The sequence below is a fragment of the Callithrix jacchus genome, chromosome 4 (assembly GCF_049354715.1).
Source record: "Callithrix jacchus isolate 240 chromosome 4, calJac240_pri, whole genome shotgun sequence".
NCBI classification, from domain to species: domain Eukaryota; kingdom Metazoa; phylum Chordata; class Mammalia; order Primates; family Cebidae; genus Callithrix; species Callithrix jacchus.
The window spans coordinates 44,625,728-44,648,460 of NC_133505.1; the positions used below are offsets into that span (position 1 = coordinate 44,625,728).

General features: G+C 49.8%; 1 protein-coding gene across 1 annotated transcript; it reads right to left on the bottom strand.

Moving 5' to 3' along the window:
* Positions 1-4: 4 nt before the first annotated feature.
* Positions 5-22,416, bottom strand: BNIP5 (BCL2 interacting protein 5). The gene is made up of 12 exons (XM_002746475.6): positions 22,283-22,416; positions 15,323-15,966; positions 13,221-13,337; positions 11,696-11,760; positions 11,185-11,422; positions 9,983-10,114; positions 8,559-8,620; positions 7,719-7,959; positions 6,743-6,874; positions 5,600-5,664; positions 3,842-4,096; positions 5-1,600 (listed from the first exon to the last, which is right to left on the bottom strand). Exons 2-12 carry the CDS (start codon positions 15,960-15,962, stop codon positions 1,565-1,567), a joined length of 1,983 nt encoding a protein of 660 aa, XP_002746521.4. The 5' UTR covers positions 15,963-15,966; positions 22,283-22,416; the 3' UTR covers positions 5-1,564.
* Between the last annotated feature and the right edge of the window lie 317 nt (positions 22,417-22,733).

Consider the following 22,733-nt stretch of genomic DNA (forward strand, 5'->3'; position numbering starts at 1 on the left):
CACCTTTGTGCAGGTTAATTTATTTGCTCAAATAACACAGTACAAAAATGAGACTCAGATGCCAGCATCAGGAGCACATACCAAATATTCATAGAGCTTAAAGAACATGTTCCAAATAAGAAACTGTGTACAAAAAGTTCCTGACCTTCGTTTCATAACTTATTCTGATCCTTCACATTTGGGTGCTAAGATCATGAGCACTGCCTAAACAAATCCACAAATAGCTCACCTCTCCCCCACGTCTCAGAAGCAGCAATAAAAACTAAAAGGCTTTCCAGATAGGCTGAGTTGAGCTTACTAAGCTGGTGCCTCTGGTTGGAGGCCCCCCATGTAAGTGCCCAGGGCCTCTCCGCCCTAGGCTGCTCCTCCTCCCTAGTCCTACCCAATGATGCTACAGCAGGTTCAACACGGCAATACCATGTCCCCAGTCGTCACAAGATCACACTTGCTATCCAGGTTTAATACGCTCTCCCCCATGACCACATGTTCTGGGCAGTGTCCACGGGAGCCAGATGTCCGTCTGCAATTTTGTCCATGTTGCACATAGATAGGAACATGTGGCAAATTTCACACCCAAATCAAGCTGTTGAAACTGTTAAGCTATACAGAAGGCAGAGCCTCTGGCACCCCACACCTCCCCTTTGTGCAAATACAAAAACACATCCCTTTTCTCAAGACATTGTACTGCCACCAGCTGGAAAACTGTCATCATAAATCTACAAATCCACAATGTCTGGGATGTGAATAGCACTTCCCAGAGTATGGTGCTCTTGAGCAGTGCGCCCCTGTGCAACAATCCACGGCGGTCCAGCCCACTGAAGCCCTCCTCCACTTCCTGAAAACTACCCAGAAGAAGCTGTAGTACATACATGGCCCTGGCACTACATAATTTGCAGAACTTCACATCCATTTTCTCACTGACTCAGCCAAACCCATGAGATGGGAGAGGTGCAAGGTATCAGCTCCATTAACAGAGGGTTAGAAGGATTCTGAGAGACCAAGCCTCCTCAGTGTCCAGGTCTTTCCATCTGGGGCCTGCAGAGTTACTGGGAGGCATCTACAAAGCCACGTGAGCATGAAGAACTACTGGTCAACTGAAGAAATGATAGAATACATTAAGATGCACATCTGTTTGGATACATGTGGATGTTCTGGTTAGAGATTAAATAAACAGTTTAAAAACTAGACTCAGTTAAAACTAACATCTGAGAAAATGTCAGTAGGCCTTCTGGGTGAGATCCTAGACTTCAAAGTCTGGAGAGAAGCAGGGACGTGTAGAGGGTCACAGAGCAGGTCTGGAGTAGGTCCAGCAGGTGCAGCCCTGGTCTCTTCACTCCCAGGCCAGTGCTGATTTCCCCAGACATGGCATCTGTGTCTTGCCTTGTGGAAGAGTCCTTGTGCTTCTCAGATACTAGGGTATGGACACAGAATGGTTGTCTGCTCTTGTCTTCCGTCATGTTTGTAAAGCAAGGATTGGGATGTCACAGAGCGTCTTCAGGGTCTCCTGGCTAAAGCTGTGAACCGTTTGGCTAGTTCAAGGGAATTTGAGTGCAAGACACAGCTTTCAATCTGGACTTAGAATCTCAGGACTTGCGACGTTCTGGGAAGAGAAAAAGAACCTAGGTGTTAGCCATGGCCCACCTGTTTATGGGTTCCACTCTGGAAACAACAGACATCCCATCGTCCCATCAACACCCCACCCCAGCCTCCATCTCTGGGTCTTTGTTCTTGTAACACCTGGGGCCATTGTTCTCCTGATCTTTTCTCCCCAGGCAGCCTCCCGTTCTCAAGGGTCAAAATCAGCACCTCCACCTCCTGGAAGGGTTGCAGGACCAACTTGCTTCATGGGCCTCAGCTACCACTCATTTGGCATTCGGTTGCTATTTAATTTTGTCATCAAACAGTTGTCTTTTCCATTAGCAGATGAAGCCTTTGAAGGCAGAGCCTTCTACAGAGCCTCATGGCACTTTGTACAATCAAGCACGGAAGAGGCTGTCAATAGCTACCAGTTGAATGAATGAATAAATGGTTAGTAAAACCAGAAGATGGAGTCAGGGCAACTGAGGAGGTCAGACCCATGTTTCTATAATGTCTTTCATGAAGAACTCAGATCACTCTGTAAGCTATTACCTAACCCACCCTAGAGGCCAAATTATCTGTAACATCCCTGTTCTCTAGGAGAAGCCAGTGAGGCCAAGAAGAGAGAAGTCTAAGGTAGGGAGGATTTCCCACCAGGAAAATGAGCCAAAGTAGAGCAGAGCATTCGAATGACAAGATACAACTATCATGAAATAAGACAGCTTTCTTGAGAGACTTTCCAAGTGGCTTCTAAAGGCAATTCCAAGAAAGATGGAAGTGTTTTGGTTGATAGCAGCATCACTGCAAAAGGGTCTGGTTTCCCAGGGGACCGCTTGGATGTAGAAGTTCTGGTCCAGCAAACAGAACATTTCATTCCTCTAAAGTCACACCTTCATGCAGTGGCTTCTACCCTGTGGGTCTGGGTCAAATGTTTGTAAGCAAGTTATGTTAAGTGAATTAGAAAAGGATGAAGAAATCTTTATCAGCGTCCACCAGAAAATATGTGAGCTCATAATTTTTAAAAAATCAGGCCAGGTGGCTGGGCATGGTGGAGTGCCTGTAGTCCCAGAACTTTGGGAGGCTGAGATGGGCAGATCACCTGAGGTTAGGAGGTCGACACCAGCCTGACCAACATGGAGAAATCCAGTCTCTACTAAAAATGCCCCCCAAAATTAGCTGGATGTGGTGGGACATGCCTGTAATCCCAGCTGCTCAGGAGGCTGAGGCAGGAAAATCACTTGAACCCGGCAGGCAGAGGTTGCAATGAGCCGAGATCATGCCATTGCACCCCAGACTGAGCAACAAGAGCAAAACTCCATCTCAAAGAAAAAAAAAAAAAATCAGGCCAGGTGTGGTGGCTCATGCCTGTAATTCCAGCACTTTGGGAGACCAAGATGAGAAGATTGCTTGAGGCCAGGAGTTCAAAACCAGCCTGGACAACATAGGGAGAATCCATCTCTACACACACAAAAAAAGTTTTTAATTAGCTAGTCATGGTGGCATGCACCTGTAGTCCCAGCTACTTGAGAGGCTGAGGTGGGAGGATCACCTGAGCCCAGGGAGGTTGAGTCTGCAGTGAACCATGATTGCACCAGTGCACTCCAGCCTGGGTGACAGAGCAAGACCCTGGCTCAAAAACAAACAAAAAACCGGTGACAATTATCATCTCTGAAGGGAATATCTCAGAGATGTAGGGGAAAGGAAATTATTAGGAAAAGCGTGAATGCATTCAAAACAGTGAAGGTGAGGGCAGGAGAGAGGCTGTTCAAGGCCAGGTCCCTGAGTGGTCGCCTCCTGGAAGCCTTTCAGAACCAACAGCCTCCTGAAACCTTCTCATCTACCTCAGTCACCCCTTATTTGACAGATAACCTTACTTTGTTGTTTACATTTTATGACAGCTTAGAATTGAGAAGCCAAGCAACAGAGCCCACAAAATAATAAATAAGGCAAGCTAAGATCGTAGCCAGTCCAATATGCCATTCTATCAAAAAGCATGGAAAGGTACATGTAATTGAAGACTAGAGCCAAATAAAGAAGATGCTAATTATGGAGTAAAATCAGTGAGGTTTCAGAAAAGAAGAAGGTCTTCATGGTTTAGAATTGTCTCAGAGGCCTCAGTGAGGAGGTGGCATTTGAGATAGACCCAAAAATTCTGAACTGAGCAGGGGAGGGGAGAGGAGAATAAGTAGATGCCACTGGAGGCCAGCTGTGAGCCTGTTGTCACTCATGCCACATCGCCATTGTCGTCCCTGCCCTTGCTCACCGGCTGGTCCTCCCTGTCTGGGAAGTGGGTGCAATTGTAGTGGTCTCTTAGGCCCATGAGGATGCAGATGGCGTGGCTGTTGTTGCCAGCAAATTTGTCAGCCAAGCGAACGTCAAACTGGTAGAGTCTCCTGGCGAGGTTCCTGTCCCACTGAGAGGAGTGGGGCACCTGGCTGCGTAGGGTGGCTAGCAGCTTGCTGAGGGAGGAGTCCGAGAACTTATAAAAATACCTCTTAAAGCTGGGGTGGCGCCTGATCTGGAAGCGGAAATGAAAGCAGGTCATTAGTGTTACTGGCAGCACCCCTCCCGCCAACTTCCCCCCACCCCACCCCGCAACTCCACCCAGCCAGGCGGGACGCCCCTCATCCCTGGGATGAGCTCCCTTGTTACATCCCTCCATTGCCCCAGCCTCTCAGAATCTGTTCTGCAAGGTCCAGCTCAAAGCAGCAGGACAGAGTAGAGGGTGAGGGTGAAAGTACAGGTCTTTAGACTCAGATAATTCAGAAGCAAACAGTCCACAGAGCCTTCTCGTCTACCCTAGCCACTACTTATCTCACAGATTATTCTTACTTTATCATTTCAATGCATGACAGTCTAGAATTGGGACGCTTAAGTTGCACTTACTAGGTGTGTGAGCCTCTGGTCATCTGCAAATGTAAAATATCCACCCAGCCCCAGGATTGTTGGGGTGGGGGAATTAAATGAAAGAGTTTATATAAAATGTTTAGTGCAGAGTAGATGTTGGATGAATCTTAGTTCCTCCAACCAAATCCTGTCTCTTAATAACTAATTGGGTTCCCCAGAGGCAGACCCAGACACAAGGACTTGAGTACAGGCATTTTATTGATTAAATGACCCAGGGAAATGCTGATGGGGGAATGAGATCTGGAACAAGAATGGGAAGGCGGCCCAGGGGGTGGCAACTGGAGCTTAATCTGCTCAGGGCACCTTCGGAGCGAGCGGAGAGCACACTCCTCAGCTATGCCCCATAAAGGCGAGGGAGCTGGGGTTTATCCACCAACTCCCACCAGCCATTGGTTGAGGGCTGCTCATGGGGAAGTAGAGGCTGTTGATTCTGCCCCCAACATGGGTTACAAAATGGCCCTGGTTCCTCAGGCAAAAGGAGGCAAGGGCTGGCAGCTGGAGGAGTCAGTGTACACTCTGGTGGTGAAGAGAGGTACCTGGAGCGTCAGCTATGCTGATTACTCATCTTTAACCTGACCTCTTCACATGTGATCTGTTCTTGTCTCTCCAAATAGACTATGTTTTCCAAGGGTGGGGAACCTTCTGTTACAGGCTGCCTAGCAGGGGAGGAAAGTCAACAAGCCTGAAAGAATAGGAGACCATATGAACGCTGATGTGTACAGCAAGGCCAAGAGTGAACCCAGAGACCACAGGGAATGGAATCAGCCAGACAGGTGAGGCCAGGTGTGGGCAGAAGAGGCTTCCAGGGATGGGGAACATGAGCCAAACTTCAATAGCTGATTTGGATAGGAGTGGTCCTGGCTGGCAGGGGGGCCATGTGAGCATTGGCTTCTTTTAAACAGTTCCCTCAACTGCTGCATGTCTGGCATTTTCTACATATGCACTAAGCTTGGTCGAGTCGGTAATTATCTCTCATTTTGAAACTGAGGCTCAGAGAGGTTAAGGGGTATTCTCAAAATTGCCCAGAGGTGCAGACTTAGGGATGGAACCCAGGTCTCAGCTGTGGGTAGATGAGGCCCTGGGGCTGGCCTGGGGAAGGCTGAGTGGTGCTCACCTGCTGCCCCAGTTGACCATCCACTTCTTGGAGAAGCGCCACCAGCTTCAGGATGATGAGCTCCTCTAAGGAAAAGAAAGGATTGAGTTACTGACTGGGTGATGCCCAGTTCCCTTCCAAAAACAAAGCGCTGCAACAACACATCCACCTGTGAAAGACAGTATTCTCTCTAAAACTCCGCACGCACATTAGTTATGATGGATCAAGAAAATTCTTGCCTTAAACTAGAGCTGGAGCGTGAGAGCTTTGCTTGGGTTCCCTTTATAGAAATAGAAGGGACTCTGGCTTGCTGGGCCTCACCTGTAACCACATTCGGCTCTATTTGATAGGTGGGAAACTAAGGCCTCCCAGTGTCCCTTAACCAGGCTACAGAGTAGCCCAGTCGAGAATGGGAGTTTGGACTAGAGGCAGCGCATCAGAATACAGGGAGGAGACATGCCAGGGCTACAGACCCATTGGGAATGCACCCATTCACCTCGGTTCTAAGCAGTGGTACGCCAGGGCCTGCTCATACTAAGTTCACTGTAACTATTCAGGAAATTTGTAGACTCATTTTGTTTTGTTTTAGACAGAGTCTCACTTTGTCATCCAGGCTGGAGTGCAGTGGGCGCAATCTCTGCTCACTGCAACCTCCACCTCCCGGGTTCAAGTGATTCTCCTGCCTCAGCCTCCCAAGTAGCTGGGATTACAGGTTCCCACCACCGTGCCCAGCTAATTAATTTGTGGACTAGTTGTTATAAACTGTTGGCAGCTTGAAATCAGCGGAGGTAAAAAATATTTATGCCATGGAAATCTGCAAAGGCTACAAAACAGGGCATCACCTCTCCCAGTGGTCTGCCAGCACACCACTGCTTATGAGACCTGGAGCAAGCTAGGAATTTCACAAGAAACATTCAAGCAAACTAACGGCAGGTGTTAATTACATCCCACGGAACAGACAGGTGTCCTCTACCTGCAACTGCCCCAACCGCCCCAGTTAAAAGGCCAAGTCTGTGCCCCCTACCCCATCCTAAAGTCTCCTGGGGTCTTTGCCTGCTGCCTTCCCCATTCCTTTCTCAGAACCCTCCCCAATACTGCCTGTGAACTCCACATGGAGGAGAAGCGCTGGGAAGCTGTCCGGGTAAGAGCAGGGGTGATACTGACTAGATTCACACACTCCACTCAGCTGAGATGCCCCTTCTGATGTGTGGCCTCTGGCCTGGAAGGGTGCTTCTGGGACCACAACAGGCTCGCCTTCTGCAGGTGAGGGCTCCTGGCACTCGAGATCTTCTGGATCTAGGGCAAAAAAAGAGTTGGTGAGTGTTTCACAGAGAGCTAATCCAGTTCCCGACAAGAAGCTGTTCAGAGGCACAGGCATAAGCCAGGGCTGGTTTCCAGGCTCCTCCGTGAGTTTCCCGCCCCCGGCTCTGCCTCAGAGGAGTTCGTGGTGCTCTCTTGGCCTTCTCCAGAAACCTAATTCCTCCTTCCCCCACCAACCATTTCCTCCTCCTCACAGTCTGGGAGGGGTGCAGTTAAAACAGGTGTGCCGACAGGTCCACCAAACAAACCCTTTCACTCTGCCAGGCTTTCTGGGTCACTCAGCCTGTCTGAGCCTCTCTTTCTCCATCTGTTAAGTGGGAGTGATAAGACTGACCTCACAGGGTTTCGAGCAGGTTAAATGAGATGATACGTGTGAAAGTAGCATGCAGCAGGTGCTCTGTGATGTCAGGGGAATCACGGTACACCAGTGGCCTCGCGCTTTGGTGTAGTAAAAAAAAAGGCCCAGGCCATACCCTACTTCATCAAACCCAGGTCTCTGTGCTTTTCTATGTAACTGGCCAGGCGATTCTGATGCACAGCTGCACGGCTCTCCCACCACGGCTGTTGTTAAGTGTTTGTGTGTGGCGGGGTGTGGGGAGGGCGTGCGCTGTGAGCAGGGGCTGCTAGGGGTGGGGGCCTGCTGGCACCTGGCCCCTCACCTCTCCCCACACTTCCACACCCCCGACTCTGCTCAGCATGGAAAGCAACAGTTAGGGCTGGACATCCCCCACTAAGCCAGACTGTTGGCAACGGATAGGCCCCACAGCAGCCCTGTCTGAGAGGAAGGCTCTGTTACCATGGCAACACCAGGCCTGCTCACCAAGGCTGCTGGAGGTGGAGGGCCGATGCCCACCAACACACAGGGGCAGAAAGCTGGGCCTCTTGGGCCGTCGGGTCTCTGGGCTGGTGGCCCCTGCTGCCCCTGCTCTCTTGGGTTCTTTGGAGCTGTGTTTCTTATGGTAAAATGCTCTCCTGAAGCTCAACTTTTTTTCTTGAGATTTCCTTCTGCTGAGTGGAGCCAGGTTTTCTATACACACCTCTTCCTCCTGGACTTGAGGTTGCTGTGGGGGAGATGAGAGAAACTGAGTCAGGGCCCCTGACCTTGAGGAGATCTCAGGTGAGCTGGGGAAAGAAACTCATGGTGGGCTAGCAGGTATTGCCCAGAGAAAGGTGGCTGATGCTCAGTGAGGGGGAAATGTGTGTGGTCTGGAGGGGGCTGGAGAAGCTTCAAGACGGAGAGACTGGGGCTGAGTGCAGTGGCTCATGCCTATGATCCCGGCACTTTGAGAGGCCGAGGTGGGTGGACCACCAGCAGTCAGGAGTTCCAGACCAGCCTGACCAAGCTGGTGAAACCCTGTCTCTACTAAAAATGCAAAAATTAGCCAGGTGTGGTGGCACACACCTGTAGTCCCAGCTACTTGGGAGGCTGAGGCTGGAGAATCGCTGGAGCCCAGGAGGTAGAGGTTGCAGTGAGCCATGATCGAGCCACTGTGCTTTAGCCTGGGCAACAGAGTGAGACTCCATCTCCAAAAAAACCAGGAGGGACTGGAGCAGGGCTTTGGCAGGACACAGAAGTGCAGGAGGGGCAGGAAGTTGTTTCCCAGGCAGGGTTGGGGAGCCCACAGTGAGGTCAGGGCTATGTGGGGAGCATCTTCCTCACCTCCTCTCCTCGCTGTTCTTCTGCATCTTGGAGCATGGAAATGATCTTCTGAATGAATTCTCCTGAAAAAGATCAGCATGCATGGTTACACTTCAGTGCTAGAAAAGCTCTTCTAAGGTCAGTCTTCATTTCCTTATGCCCAGCTGGCTCCCTGGGTGATTCTCCAGGGGGCTAAAGAGCTGCCAGAGGTGGCCTGAGGGCAGAGCTGGTTTCATGGGACACATGTTCACTTTCCCAAAGAGGGCCTCCAAATTGAAACCCGGGAGGAGTCCCCTCAGGGCCATCTGGAAAGGCCTGTTCCCTACAAGTGCCCTCACCTTGCACCTTCCCCCTGTTCAGGCAGAATTCCCCTTTAAGGCACATTTTCTATGAAAAGCAAACAAGGGCCGGGCATGGTGGCTCATGCCTGTAATCCCAGCACTTTGGGAGGTTGAGGCAGGCAGATCACGAGGTCAAGATATTGAGACCATCCTGACCAACATGGTGAAACCCCGTCTCTACTAAAAAAAAAAAAAAATACAAAAGTTAGCCGGGTGTGGTGGTGCACACTTGTAGTCAGGAGGCTGAGGTTGAAGAATCACTTGAACCAGGAGGTGGAGGCTGCAGTGAGCTGAGATGGTGCCACTGCACTCCAGCCTGGGTGTCAGAGCGAGACACTATCTCAAAAAAAAAAAAGAAAAGCAAACAAGGCAGAATGGCAGGTGTAGGAGGCGTAGATCTTTCCAGGTCTTTTCAGACATGATGGTGATCATATATGCATGATTGTAGGCCTGGCTCTGCCAATGATAAAATAGTAATTACAGTGATGGCAGCTGCCATTAGCTGAGCTTCCCTGCTATGGCCCCTACCCCTCTCCCTCTCCTCTTTACTTCTGAGCTCTGTTCTCAAGCTGGGCCACTTAACAACGACAATAAGAGCAACAGATGGCAGCTAACATATCTTAGCCACTACCAGGGGCTGCCCTAAATGCTGTAGAGGCGGGAGTTCATTTAGAGCTGCCGACAGTTCTAGAAAGCAGGTACATTGCTGTCCCATTTCACAGATGAAGAATCTGAGACCAGAGATGAAGTAACTTGCCCAAGTGCACATGGCTCAAAGGGGTCAGAGCCCAGATTCAAACCCAGGCCCATAAGATCACCCCAATGGCAAGCCCTTGGTGAGGTAGGGGGAGTATTTTCCTCCCCTTACCTTCTGTCGGCCTCATCAGAGTGTGCACCAACACTATTGCCATTTATTGAGGTATAGACAGGCAGCCTGCCTTGGGCCTAGACTCTGGGACCCAAGCTGCCTCCCCAGCCTGCTATACTCAGAGGGAGGTCTGCACAGGCCACTGCCTCTCTCTGGCTCAGTTTCTCTTCTGCAAGTGGAGGAGTCAGAGCAGAAGTTTTCCAAGGGATGTCTGAGAAAAGGAGAGGAGTACTGACTGTATTCTGAGGCTCTGTCCGGCTGAAACTCCTTTCCAGGTCCCAGGCTCTCTGGTGGGGTGGAAAGCTTGCAGGGACCTGGAGCCCCAGCCTCTGCAGATAGGATCTCCTGGACTTCAGGTTCTTCCAAGCCTGAGAAGCAGAATGAAAAAAGGGGGTGTGTTTTGTCCATCTGGGCCTGTTAACCATGCATAGAAGCTAGCACAGACTCTAAAGTGGGTTCCGTGGCCAGATCACACTAAGGCTTTTTGGGGCTGGCACACAGCTGCTGGGTAGGACTGTGTCTCTGATTTACTGGCCTATACCAAGCTCTTTTATCCCTTTGTGCTTCCATAGAACTGGCTTTTCTGGGCTTTGTTGCCCTCTCCTCCCTCCCTTGGAGGCCTCCTCCCTCTACCATTTTAACTTGATCCATGAGTTGAATGGTAGAGGCCTGGTCCCATGGCATGAATTGATGAATCACAGCCAGAATCCCCCTGCATGAAGGTATCTCCCCAAGTGGCATGAAATACCCCTCTTTGGTGTTAAGCATCACTCCCTCCTTTCTAAGATGTAAATTCTCCTGACCAGGATGACCTGTTCTCCCTCATGCCCAGGAAGAAATTACATGTCTGATCCTTTCTCCTTCTAGCTCTGCCCATCATCCATGGGCCATGCCACCTTGAACACATTGTTTCACCTCCCAAAGCCTCAGTCCCTTCACCTGCGAGGTTGGGATCATAGTTGCATTTCACCTGGTGGCTGTGAGGGCTGGCTGAGTTACAGATATGCAGCAGGGAAACGTCTCACTTTACAGGTGAAGAAACAGAGGCATAAAGATGGGGAATGACATAGACAATATGCTAGAACCCAGGTCCCCTGCCTCCCCTACTCCAGCTCCTTCCTACACACATGACTCCCCTCCCTGCCAGGGGGCAGAAGCCGAGGCAGCCAAGAAAGGTGGATGGCCGGGGAATCCTGGAACACGATTTCCATCAAGGGCTTATTGGGGTGGCCTAGACCTGGCTGAGGTTTTGAGCGTGGAGGTGACCTGCTGGCTTTCTCTCTCTCTTCCCACAGTCATCCTCAGGCCACTCAGTGCAGACTGCAAAAGTCATATTAGGCTCAGCACAGCCTTAAAAGTGGCCAATTCCATCCCAGGGGAAGGCTGCAGAGCTGGAGGCAGCTGCAGGGTTGCTATGGCAACTGCAGAGCCTGCTCACCATAGCTGCTGGAGATGGAAGGCCGATGGCCGCCGACACACAGGGGCCGAAAGCTGGACTTCTTGTGTGGCCGGGCCTCTGGACTGGAAACATCTGCAGCCCCCCTCTTGGCCTCCTCAGAGCCATGTTTCTTAAGAGAAAAGTTTATCTTGGGGCTTGTCTTTTTCTCTTGGGATTTCTTCCTAACAGCTGCTGTTGGGTTTGGCAGGACCACCTTCGGCTGTGAGGCCTGAGATTGCTGTGAGGGACGGGAGAGAAACTGAGTGAGGCTCCTACATTGAGGAGAAGGGGGAAGCTCTCTGAAAGCAACTGAAGAGCACCTGAGCGACAGGATGGCCCCAGGTGAGGGGAGGCAGCAGAGCCCAGAGCACAGGGAGGGCTGAGTTCTGAAGCTGCAGGAGGCTTCAGGGAAGGAAGGGACTAGAGCCAGGCCTGCAAGGACAGGTGGAGTTTGGCAGAGGAGGAGGAGAAGGCTGAGAGCCCCTGGAGATCTGCCAAGTTCTCTCCTCACCTCTTCTTCCCACTGGTCTCCCACTCTTTTGAGAAATTCCACTATCATCTGAATGATAGCATCCTCTGGAAGAAAGCAAACGCACCCGGTTATTCTTTCTAAATGCACAGACAACTCCTTCAAAATGACCATCTCGAACAGTTCTCTTAAACGACTCCTTAGGCCACACAACGGAGGGAATCACCACATCCCAGGGGAGGTCCTTCTGAGAGAAGGTTGGAAGATCCACCAGGGAAGGCACTAAGCCAAATCATGACACTTCATGCAGGAAATTTCGGGTCAGCCCTTTAGGCATTCAACTTGTGCCCCCCTATTTCCTTTGAACTTCACAGATCTACTTTGGGTTCAGTAAGCTGTGTGACCTTGAATAAGTGTCCTAACCTCTCTGGGCCTTCATCTCTCCCAGAGAAATGTGGGTCATAGTCTTTGTCCTGCCTCCCTCAGAAGGCTGTCAGGCCATCAAATGAGGGACTGGGCTTGAAAACGCTTTGCAAGGCTAATGCTGATCTTCCAACCTGTAAAATTTCAGTGGGGAAAATGGTGGATACCCGGCCTAACTAAGGTGGAGGATGGAAGGATGTCAGCAGGCATGACACAGAGAGAGCCTGCCATGCTGATGCCTCAGCCAAGCCCTCACATCTGCACAGAGAAGCCACTCCAGTGGAAATGGTTTTCTTTGATACCCCAGTCAGCCTATTCAAGGACAATGTCCCTGCACTGTCCTCTGCTAGGTGCCAGCTAATGAGTTCACATGGAAAGAGATGCAAACAAATTCCCTGTCCCCAGGATGTCTGTGGGTTTGCTTTTTTTTTTTTAACTCCTAACTTCCCTCTCTCACTTATAAATTGGCTTTTGTTGCCTGACTCAGCTACCAGCTGGTTATCGCTCATGTAAGAAAACGATTAGCTGCAGAATAACTAACTAAATGCCTTTGAGTTATTCTTTGACACATGCATAGCTCCTTTATTTCACATATTATAAAATAGGCTCATCTTTTTTTACAGAGAATCAGATAAATAGGGTATTATTCTCGATTTCTTAGGAGCACTGACGGTATTGTGGTTTAGTGTGAGACTGTACTTCTTTTTTGGGGATGCATGTTTAAGTATTTAGAGATGAAGCATGATTTACTCCAAAGTGATTCAGCAACAAAATGATATACACATGAAGCAAACTGGCAGAATTTAACAACTGTGAGCATACAAGTGTGCATTGAATTATCATTTTCACTCTTCTATATATTTTTAAAGTAAAATAAATTTTAAAAGACTAAGAAAAGTTCCAATCCTATTAACACAGAAGGCAGCAGCATTTGCCAGCAGCCTTTCCGATTCCCCAGGCTCCCTTCTGTGAAATTCTAAAATAAGCAGATGTGGCCAGAAGCACCAAAAGAGGCAAGAAAGACCAGTGCGTATATTTTGAGAGCCACCATCCAAGGTCTCAGTGATCATTCAGAATAATCCATCTCACTCAGTAACAGCCACCTCAGCCACAGGTAAAAATGTCACTAGGGATTCCGACTCACCATCAGGCTTTCTGAGCTCCTCTTCTTGCTGGTGACCTGTGGCGTGGGGAGAAACATCCAAAGCTCCAGCACCATCTGCTCTGATGAGGAAGGACTGACGATCAGAGTCTTCCCCACCTGGAATAGAGACGAAAGCAAATGGGTATGTGCGTGTGCATGTGCGTGTGTCAGTGACATTCTCCTGACTTTGTTCATCAACACGAGAAAACAGCACAGAATTCACAGTTCAACAGGCACTGCTGCAGCCCGCTCTAGGCTTAACCAAAAAAAATCAGAAACTCATTAAGATTTTCATTTGAAAAGAGGCTGCTTCCACCAAGGTACCTCTCTCACTAGCCCCTCCCCACAAATCCTCAATCTTCTCCCCCTCATAGACACTGAGTTTTGAGTGCTACAAGGCAGAGCCCCCTCTCCCTTTCGGTGTCTATGGGCATTCAGCTCCAGAACCTTGCAAGGCAGAATTGGAAGTCACCTTGGGAGCCAGCACCCTGATTTACATGCGTAGAAAGTAAAAATTTCCTCTTCAAAATTTCCCTTCTTGTTAAAGAAGAAGAATAACAAATGTTAGAAATAATAGTTTCTTTTAAAGTCTAACTTTCTTCAAAGCCTTCTTGCTTTTTGCTACTAACTCTTTGTTAAGCCCTATCCTAGGAAGCTGTTAGATATAAGGAAATAAGTGCATTCCATGTCCTTGTACTTTAACCAAGATATTTGTGCTGGATGTGCTCACAGGCATGTCCCAGCTTGAAGCTTCTGCCCCTTCCTTATTTAGGAATGTTATTACTTTTCTATGTCCTTTCACAAGCAACCTCCTCTTTTCCTTTGTTCTCCATTGCCTTTACCTATTTAGAAAAGTTTTAAGTTGTTAGCCAATTGGGTTTAGTTTAGATTGTGAGGTCCATCTCCAACCAATGGAGATCAGACACAGCAGTAAGGACCTAATGTGTAAGGAATAAATATGCCTGCCTTTCCTTTGTTCATTGTACTCTCATGGCAAGATGGCTGATGAACAGTACCCTTTCTGCAGAAAGTAAAATTGCCTTGTTGAGAAAACTTTTTGTCTGAATGCTTGCGGTACCTAGGAACAAGAAATGATTCTGTCTCTAACGTGGGAAATCAAAAGTTCCAGAGGTGGCAGCTCAAGCTCAAGATCACACAACAAGTTTACTCCTGATAGAGCCAATCTAGAACCAAGGCCTGGAAGCAGCAGTCCAGAAGCATATAGGAACCAGTGGGGTGGGAGTAGGACTTCGCTCCTCACCCCAATCCCTGCCTTCTCATTTCTCCTAGGTCTGTGCTCCTGAAACTATAGTACTTGGCAATAACAGCTACCGTGCACTGAGCTCTTTCCCTGTGGGCTGTGGCCACTCCATGAGACAGTAACTATTTATCTTCATTTTGTCCATGAAAAAAGTTGAGGCTCAGAGAGGAAAGCTGCCGCCCCTGGCCACACAGCTTGGGAACAGCAGCACCACAAGCGGTTCTCCTGGAGCACGCAGCCATGGTGCCGTTCCACCTTAAAGAATTGTCACAGTGGGCCAGACACAGTGGCTTATATCTGTAATCCCAGCACTTTGGGGGGCCATGGCGAGTGGATCACTTGAGTCCAGGAGTTCAAGACCAGCCTGGTCAACATGGTGAAACCCTGTCTCTACCAAAAAATACAAAGATTAACCAGGCGTTGTGGCAGATGCCTGTAGTCCCAGCTACTTGGGAAACTAAGACAGGAGAATCGCTTGACCCTGGAGGCGGAGGTTGCAGAGAGCCAAGATAAAGCCACTGCGTTCCAGCCTGGGCGACAGAGCAAGACTCCATCTCAAAAAAGAAAAGAAAAGAAAAAAAGAGAGAAAGAGAGAAGGGGAGAAAGAGAGGAAGGAGGGAGGGAGGGAAGGAGGGAGGGAAGGAAGGAAGGAAGGAAGGAAGGAAGGAAGGAAGGAAGGAAGGAAGAAAGAAGGAAGGAAAGAAGGAAGGAAGTAAGTAAGTCATAGTGGTACAGCCCCTGACAGCTCCCCAGACTATCCCTGTCCCCTCTGTGAAGAGGCTCCTGGAGCAAGATTAGCACACCCTAGGGGTTGCCATAGGTACAGGCAAGGTCCACTCACCCCTGTGAGCTGGGCCCAGGTCAGCCTCCCCAGAGTGCAAGGCAGCAACTGTCCTGGACAGCCCTTCCTCCTGGCCTCTGGCCTCCTGGTCTTGAGCTGCCTTATTCACCTCGGCCACGTGTTTCTTGTGACCTTGCTTCTTGCGGCTGGCCTTCTTGTCGTGGTGGGCTCTCTTCCTGAGGGCTGGCTCCCCTGGTGCCTCTGGGGGCTCTGGAGGCTGGGAGAGGTCCTCCTTCCCCCTTGGCCTCCTGCTGGCCTTTTCTCTGGGCTCCTCATGGCCCGTCCTCAGTAAGAAGAAGTTCAGCATGGTCTTCAGCCACCCCTGCTGGGCACACCTCTGGGCCTTGTCCCTCTTGGTGTCTTGCGGAGGCCTCTGCTCACTGGGGAGAAACTCTCTGGTCTCCTCCGGAGTGAGGGCTGCAGCAGTGGTGCCCCGAGCCTCTGCAGATGGAGCTGGGCTCTCTGAATGTCTGGCCCAATCACTGGTTGTCCAGTGAAGCGCCTTCCTGGTGGGGGCAGTGGGCAGGGAGAGGCAGTGGCAGTCCCACGACTCTGAGTCTTTCCTGGGGGCCGACGGCCTGTCCAGAGACCTGGCTTTCCTCTCCGTCAGGGGCCTCCTCGGGCGCCTTGGATTCTCCATCAGGCTACAACCAAAACAAACAGCTCCCTTAGTTTTGTTTGTTTTTGTTATTGTTTTAAGATGGAGCCTCGTTCTGTCTCCCAGGCTGGGGTGCAGTGGTGCTACCCCAGTTCACTGCAACCTCCACCTCCTGGGTTCAAGCGATGCTCCTGCCTCAGCCTCTTGAGTAGCTGGATGACAGGTACACACCACCACGCCCGGCTAATTTTTGTATTTTTAGTAGAGACGGGGTTTCATCATGTTGGCCAGGCTGGTCTCGAACTTTTGACCTCAGGTGATCCACCCACTTCAGCCTCCCAAAGTGCTGGGATTACAGGTGTGTGCCACCGCACCCGGCCAAACAGTCCCTCAGCAGAGGCCTCCTGGGTACACCGAAGCTGGCTCCCAGCTGCCCAGAGGCTCATTCACTCTGCTCACTAATGTGAGTAGTGTCAACTCCTTGTGTCAACAATTTCTCAAAGCTGTTGTCTTGTGCAAATTCCCCCAAAACCCTTGGAGAATGGGGGTCATTGTTCTCATTTTCCAGAGAATGAAAGTGGACACAGGGAGATCCTGCTTAGATCTCAGGGCTGGTCAGCTGCACCTCCAGAGCCCCTGAAAGGAACACAGCCCTGCCCATACGTAGGTTTTAGTCCATCAAGACTGACTTGGGACTTCTCCTCCAGAACTGCATGATAGTTAATTCATCTTGTTCCAAAGCCACTGCATCTGGGGGCTTCTGTTACAGCACCAACGGAAAATGAATACAGCCGGAGCCAGAGGTCTAGTCCTGCCCCTCACTAGCCTTGGGACTTTGGGCAGCTCAGGCACCTTCTCTGGCCCCATGTTCTCCTCTGAAACATCCCTGAGCCCTGCCCTACCTCACAGGCTGCCATGAATATTCCACCAGGCAGCTCTGTCAGTGGCAACTCTTTTCTTCTAACTGCTCAAGCCAAATCTGTAGTCACTCCTGACTTCTTTCTTTAAAAAAAAAAATATATATATATATATTGAAAATAGATATGGGGTCTTGCTGTGTTGCCCAGGCTAGTCTCAAACTCCTGGGCTCAAGCGATCAACCCACCTTGGTCTCTCAAAGTGCTGGGATTACAGGCATAAGCCACTGTGCCAGCCTCCTTTCTTTCTTCTACTCCCACGCCCACCCATCGGCAGAGCCTTTTGGCCTCGTAGAGCCTCTCCTCACCCTGACCGCCCCCTGTGGTTTCTAGGTCCTCACCTGCACTCTCCCCAACTGTTACCATCACCTCCTAACTGATGTCTCTGCTCTCCTCTTGCCCTCCTTACAGAAACTTCTCCACTTAGTAGCTGTGGGACTTATAAAATGAAAGTTACGGCTGGGTGCGGTGGCTCATGCCCGTAATCCCAGCACTTTGAGAGTTTGAGGCAGGTGGATCACAAGGTCAAGAGACCATCCTGGCTAACATAATGAAAACCCAGCCTCTGCTAAAAATACGAAACTTAGCCGGGAGTGATTTTGTACTTAGCTGGGGGGCCTGTACTCCCAGCTACTCCAGAGTCTGAAGCAGGAGAATTGCTTGAACCCAGGAGGGAGAGGTTGCAGTGAGCCAAGATTGCACCACTGCAATCCAGCCTGGCCACCTGGTGATAGAGCGAGACTCTGTCTCAAAAAACAGAAACAAAAGTTATTTCCCTTCCTCCAAGGGTCCCCTTTCACTCAAAGTCTTCACAGTGGCTGGCACACCCCACACATTCCAGCCTCCAACACCCCTCTGACCATGTCTCACACACTCACATGCACAGCCCTGCTTGATGTCCTTAAGGCCCGCCTGCCTCCGGGCCTTCACACTGGCCAGTCCCTCTTTCTAGAACGTTCCTCCCTCATGGAAAGAATGAGTTTGTTCATGGTTTGCTCCCTCACTGCCTTCAGGGCTCTAGTCCATGGTCACCTTTCCATCGAGGCCCCCGCCCACTCCTCATTGGCACACCCTTTCCCCTCCTACCCCACGGCCCGGTGGTGTGCAATGCCGGGTCTTTGTGGGTTTAGTGGTTTACTGTCTGAGTCTCTCTCCATCTCCTGTGTCTATTTTGCTAGGTCTTCTATCTTTGAGTGTCTAGAACAATGTCCAGCATATCCCTGCCACTCGATAAGCACTTACGAAGCAAAGGAACAGATGCATAACACAGTTAGTAAATGGCACAACACTTAAGGTGTCTTTGGATGTATGGTTGGCAGGAAATCAGTGCTTTCGGGCCAGTCTCATCTTGGAGCAGCAGGGGCCCTTCCATTCTCCATCCAGAATGAAGCAGCAGCCAATGGAAAAAGATTTTAAAAAACAAACAAAAACCTTCCCCTCCTGGGCGGCATTTCAAGCAGGCCTAGGGTGTGGGCAGTGCACTTGATTTGTGTGTCTTTAATCTAAAACTCTTGGGGCTTTCCAATCTTTCTAGAGTTGTTCAGAAGCCCTCTTCCCTTCAGTGTAAGGTAAAAGAAAGTAAAATATAGTTTTGAATTCCAAATCCGAGCCCCTGGAGAGTCCTATGCAGTTTAGGACCACAGGTTGCCTGCTCTAATTCGTCATTACAGCTTTAGCCTGCACTCACCAAGTAATGTAGTGGTATGGGACGCACTCTAAAATGTATTCTATCGCTATGCTCAGCTTAGAGGCAAAAATAAGAATCTATAATTGCAATTTCTTATGTGTGGGATCCACAGGAAAGTGAAGAAGATACAGAGAAAGAAGAAAAGAAATGGAAACACACAGATTTGAAGGTGACGTGAACATTTGGGATGCCTTCCCTCCTTCAAGCACCAGTGTGGAAAGGAAGCCAGACGCTATTGCAGCCCCAGGTCGCCGAGGTCAGAGGCTATTGGGGCCAGGCGTCCACACGTGGATGACCTTGGAGGAAAGGAGAAATCAGGCCGGGGAGGAGGCAGGCAGTTCGGAGGGCCTTCTTCGTTGTTTAACGTTCCTTAAAAGGAGCACCTGGGCTACACAGAAACTTTTAGCAATACACGTCTGTACCTTACATGGAAATTCACTAATGTTCCTGAAAGACTCAGAGACTGGTTGCCTTATGGTTGTGTTTCTGAAGACAATGCGGGGTAGGATTAGGAGAAGCCATCATAGAGGAAAATATTTATGTTTGTTCTCACTTATTTCACTCAACAAACATTTAATAAGCACCCACTCTGCACCAGAAATTATGCTCGGTGCTAGGGATACAATCGTGAACGAGATGCAGCATGTGCCCCCAGAGGGAGTATTCTGGTCTTCTCTGAATGCGCAGGAGTAAGGATGTGAGTACACAGTGGTGACAGCAGTGTTCATTCCCCTGCATCTGCTCTCTTCAGAAGCACACGGTCTTCAGAGAAGATAAATTTAGGTTGAAGTTCTGTGTGATTTAAGATCACGTTAAAAAAAAACTGAGCTGAGCCAGAAATATTTACTGAACGGTGTCAGGGTTCTCTCTGCATTTTCCATATGTTCCTGTGGTCAGGGCACATTGGATGGGATTGGCAGAGAAGCTGTTCATTAACAAAACCACAGAACCAGGACACTCTCGCTCAGCTCAGACCCTCTTCTGTCTGCACAGACTTGGCTCCATGGGACCCATTGCACAGAGGGCCGGCACTTCCTTACCCAGTTAATGGGAAGAGAGACACAGTCATCTTAAAAAGCTGTCATTGCTATGGAAACGGTTTTCACCATTGCCGATGGTGGCAGTATCCTCCTACCGCATTCCAAGGACACATTGCTCCTCACTTAGCTCAGCTACTCCAGTACCTTAACACAATCCCACCAGCAAATGCTTTCCCTGTTTTTTTTTTTTTTTTAAGAAAGCTGCCTTGATTTGGCCACCCCCTCCCTGGAATAACCAGTGCTCTGAGCCCTTGGGGAGATGAGAGAAACTAAGCCCAGGAGCCCAGCAGCTGCTGCTGCAGCCCAGAGGCAGGAAGGGGGCTGGGTGTCGTGCAGCCTCCGCTATCCAAGAGTTTCCCCAGTGAGAAGATTCCAGGGTCTCCCAAGGCTTCCTAATTCCAAATCCAGTGGCCTCTTCCCATGCGTCCCTAACGTGCTGCAGCATTTGACACCAGCCCTACTTCCTTCTTTCCTCCTTCCTCTCTGGGTGGCTGTGACTGCTCAGCCGGCTCTCTCCTCCCTCTCCACTGCTCCAACTGCTCCTCCTCTGTAATGTTCCAAAGCTCTGGTCCAGGGATTGAGAGTGCAGCTGACTGGGGAAGACACACCCACACATCCCCAGGAAGACCCCTGAAGAACCTCTGTGGATGGCGTGTCCTCAGACTTTTAAAGTCTCTAAGCCCTAGGAAGGTTGTCTTTTAATCCTAACAACCTCCCCCTTCCTCCATGTGCCAAAATTAAACGTTTCAAGACTTTCCAAGTATAAAATTCTGCTATCCAGAAGTTATCAAAGCGAGACTTTCCTTTCCTTTCTTCTTTTTTCTTGTCGTTGTGCCCAGGTGCTCAACGACATTCAGCCCGACCACCAGGGAACCCTGCCCTGCCCAGGCCATGCTCCCAGACCAGGAAGCCCAAGCCGGCAGCGCACCCTCACTGTGCGGAAACCCAGCTACTCTCGTAAACTTGTTATTGTCTTGGCCGAAAGTGATGTCAGAGCAAAGTCGAAATCAGCTCAAAATACCCGAGTGATCTGCGGATCACAAGACTCCTTCTGATAAGATGTGACGTTCACCAGTGACATGTCCAGCAACAGCAACAAAGAACCAGAGAAGGTTCACACGCTGACCCTGGAGCAGGAAGTTTGCCTGCCCTCCCCAAGCTTGCTCCTGTGTTTTGTGTACTTTCTAAGTTACAGGATGATCTCATCTCTATGCTGTTCTCTAATTTGTTCACCTGGCCGTGTTACTCTGTAACTGCTCTGTGCCTTTCACAGAGATAACTCTGCGGCTCCCCGTCTCCACCCTGTTATTCACACAACAGAAACTTCACAGAGAGCTAGCCTGCTGCACACCCACAGCAGCACCCTTAGGGACGGAGTGTGTGGCACCCACGTGTGGACCCATAGTCAACACCGCAGACATCCATGTGTCACTAGAACACACTTGTGCACACCACAGACATACACAGACTCAGGATGCCCTGTATTTCTCTTGTCCCAAATATAAATAATTACGTGACCAAGCTCACTACTTGCCATTGGTCCTCCCTGTCTAAGTTCCATGAGACCTGAGCCTGGGAGGCTCTTGGTGTTCGTGAAACAAATAAATGATACATGGGCACATGCAAACCCAAACGAGCTCACCGTCATGCAGCCACACGGCGTCCAGAGAGCGCTTTCATTTACATGATCTCATTTCATCTTTGCCAGGGGCTAGGAATCAGATGGGCTAACAGTGGGACACTGAGGCCCAGAACCATTAAGAGGCATGCCCAAAGTCTCATAGCCAGAAAGCAGAGAGCTGACATTCGAATCTACTTCTCCCGATTTGAACGCTATCCACTCTATTCTACACCAAATAGCCTCACATAAGCATAGATACACATGCATGCACTTACGCACGGACTTAGAGGGGAGAAATCTGCTATTTCCCACTGATGGAGATAACCACATCCACATACACGCCTACCGTGATCTGTGCACATAGAGTCACACCATCACATGTGCCCATATAGACACCACACCCTCCCCACCCCATCCTGACCTCTATCCAAGACCAAGGGCAATGCAACACTGCATGAGATGTCCGTCAGGACTGTGGGTTCTAATCCACCCCGAACCTCTAAATTCCCATCAGAGAGAGCAGCAGACCACGACTTATTTTCCTAAGATCTCCCTATTCTTGGACTAATGTCCAAAAACCTTAAAACATAGGAGCTTAATTCAACCACAGGTAATAATAACACCTCCCATTTATTGGGGGGTGTTTCCTCAATAAACATGAAGGTACATACCTTCACATAAAGCAGGAAGGTATACACCTTCACTTGACCTCTACAATATCCTATAGGGAAACTAGCAGGTGAGCTATGTAATGCTGCCCCATCCTACAGATAAGAAAACTGAGGCTCAAAAAAGTAAAGTTCCTTGCTCAGGGTGGTGGGACTTGAGTGGGAATTAAATACAGAGCTTTGAAGTCCAAGTGAGCCCAGAGCTTTTTGAGAAACACCCAGTTGAGCTAATATCATTGAACCCTGCTTCATCTTTTTAGAGATAAGAAAACCGATCCCCCCGTGCCGCCTCACCTCTCTGGGAGGGCCCAGCACGCTGGAAGCAGAATTGGGGTGGGACTCTTGGTTTGACTCCCAGGACTAGACTCCTTTCAGGACTCCAAGATACCACTGCTCCAGCACCAAAGGAGAGGATATTGTTCAACTAACCTTGGACCACGGAAGTCACTTCTGTCTTGGACACCCTGGGCTGGGATCTTCAGACAAGAGGTCTCTGTGTCCTAACACAGCGGTCTCTGCTCCCTGTGGGCTGGAAGCTGCACTGGACAAAAAGTCATCCCCAGGCTCCTGCCTGCTCCTCCAATGATAGGAGGCTTAGCTCAGCTATCCCAGAAAAAACAGTTTCACTTAACGACTTCCTTATTGCACAAAAACCCAATAAGAAACCAAACCTAAGGTCTGTCTGGGGAAAGCCCCACCTGCAGAGTTGAAAACAAGACTTAATGGGAAACGCAGGTTGGGGGAAGAAAGTGCAGGTAGCCTTATGGCCGTTATGACGCTCGGTTATCTTTGAAGATCAGTGGGAAGGGAGGAGCCTGATCATGCTACTCCAGCCTAGGCAACAGAGTGTGACCCTGTGTCAGAGAAAAAAAGAAGCAAG

Excerpts from the sequence above, each read along its gene's own strand:
- BNIP5 (XM_002746475.6), bottom strand. The coding sequence starts at position 15,962 with ATGGAGAATCCAAGGCGCCCGAGGAGGCCCCTGACGGAGAGGAAAGCC. Across the intron at positions 11,761-13,220 it reads GGAGCTCAGAAAGCCTGATG|AGGATGCTATCATTCAGATG; the intron begins GTGAGTCGGAAT and ends GCTTTCTTCCAG. Across the intron at positions 10,115-11,184 it reads TTCCATCTCCAGCAGCTATG|GCTTGGAAGAACCTGAAGTC; the intron begins GTGAGCAGGCTC and ends TCTGCTTCTCAG.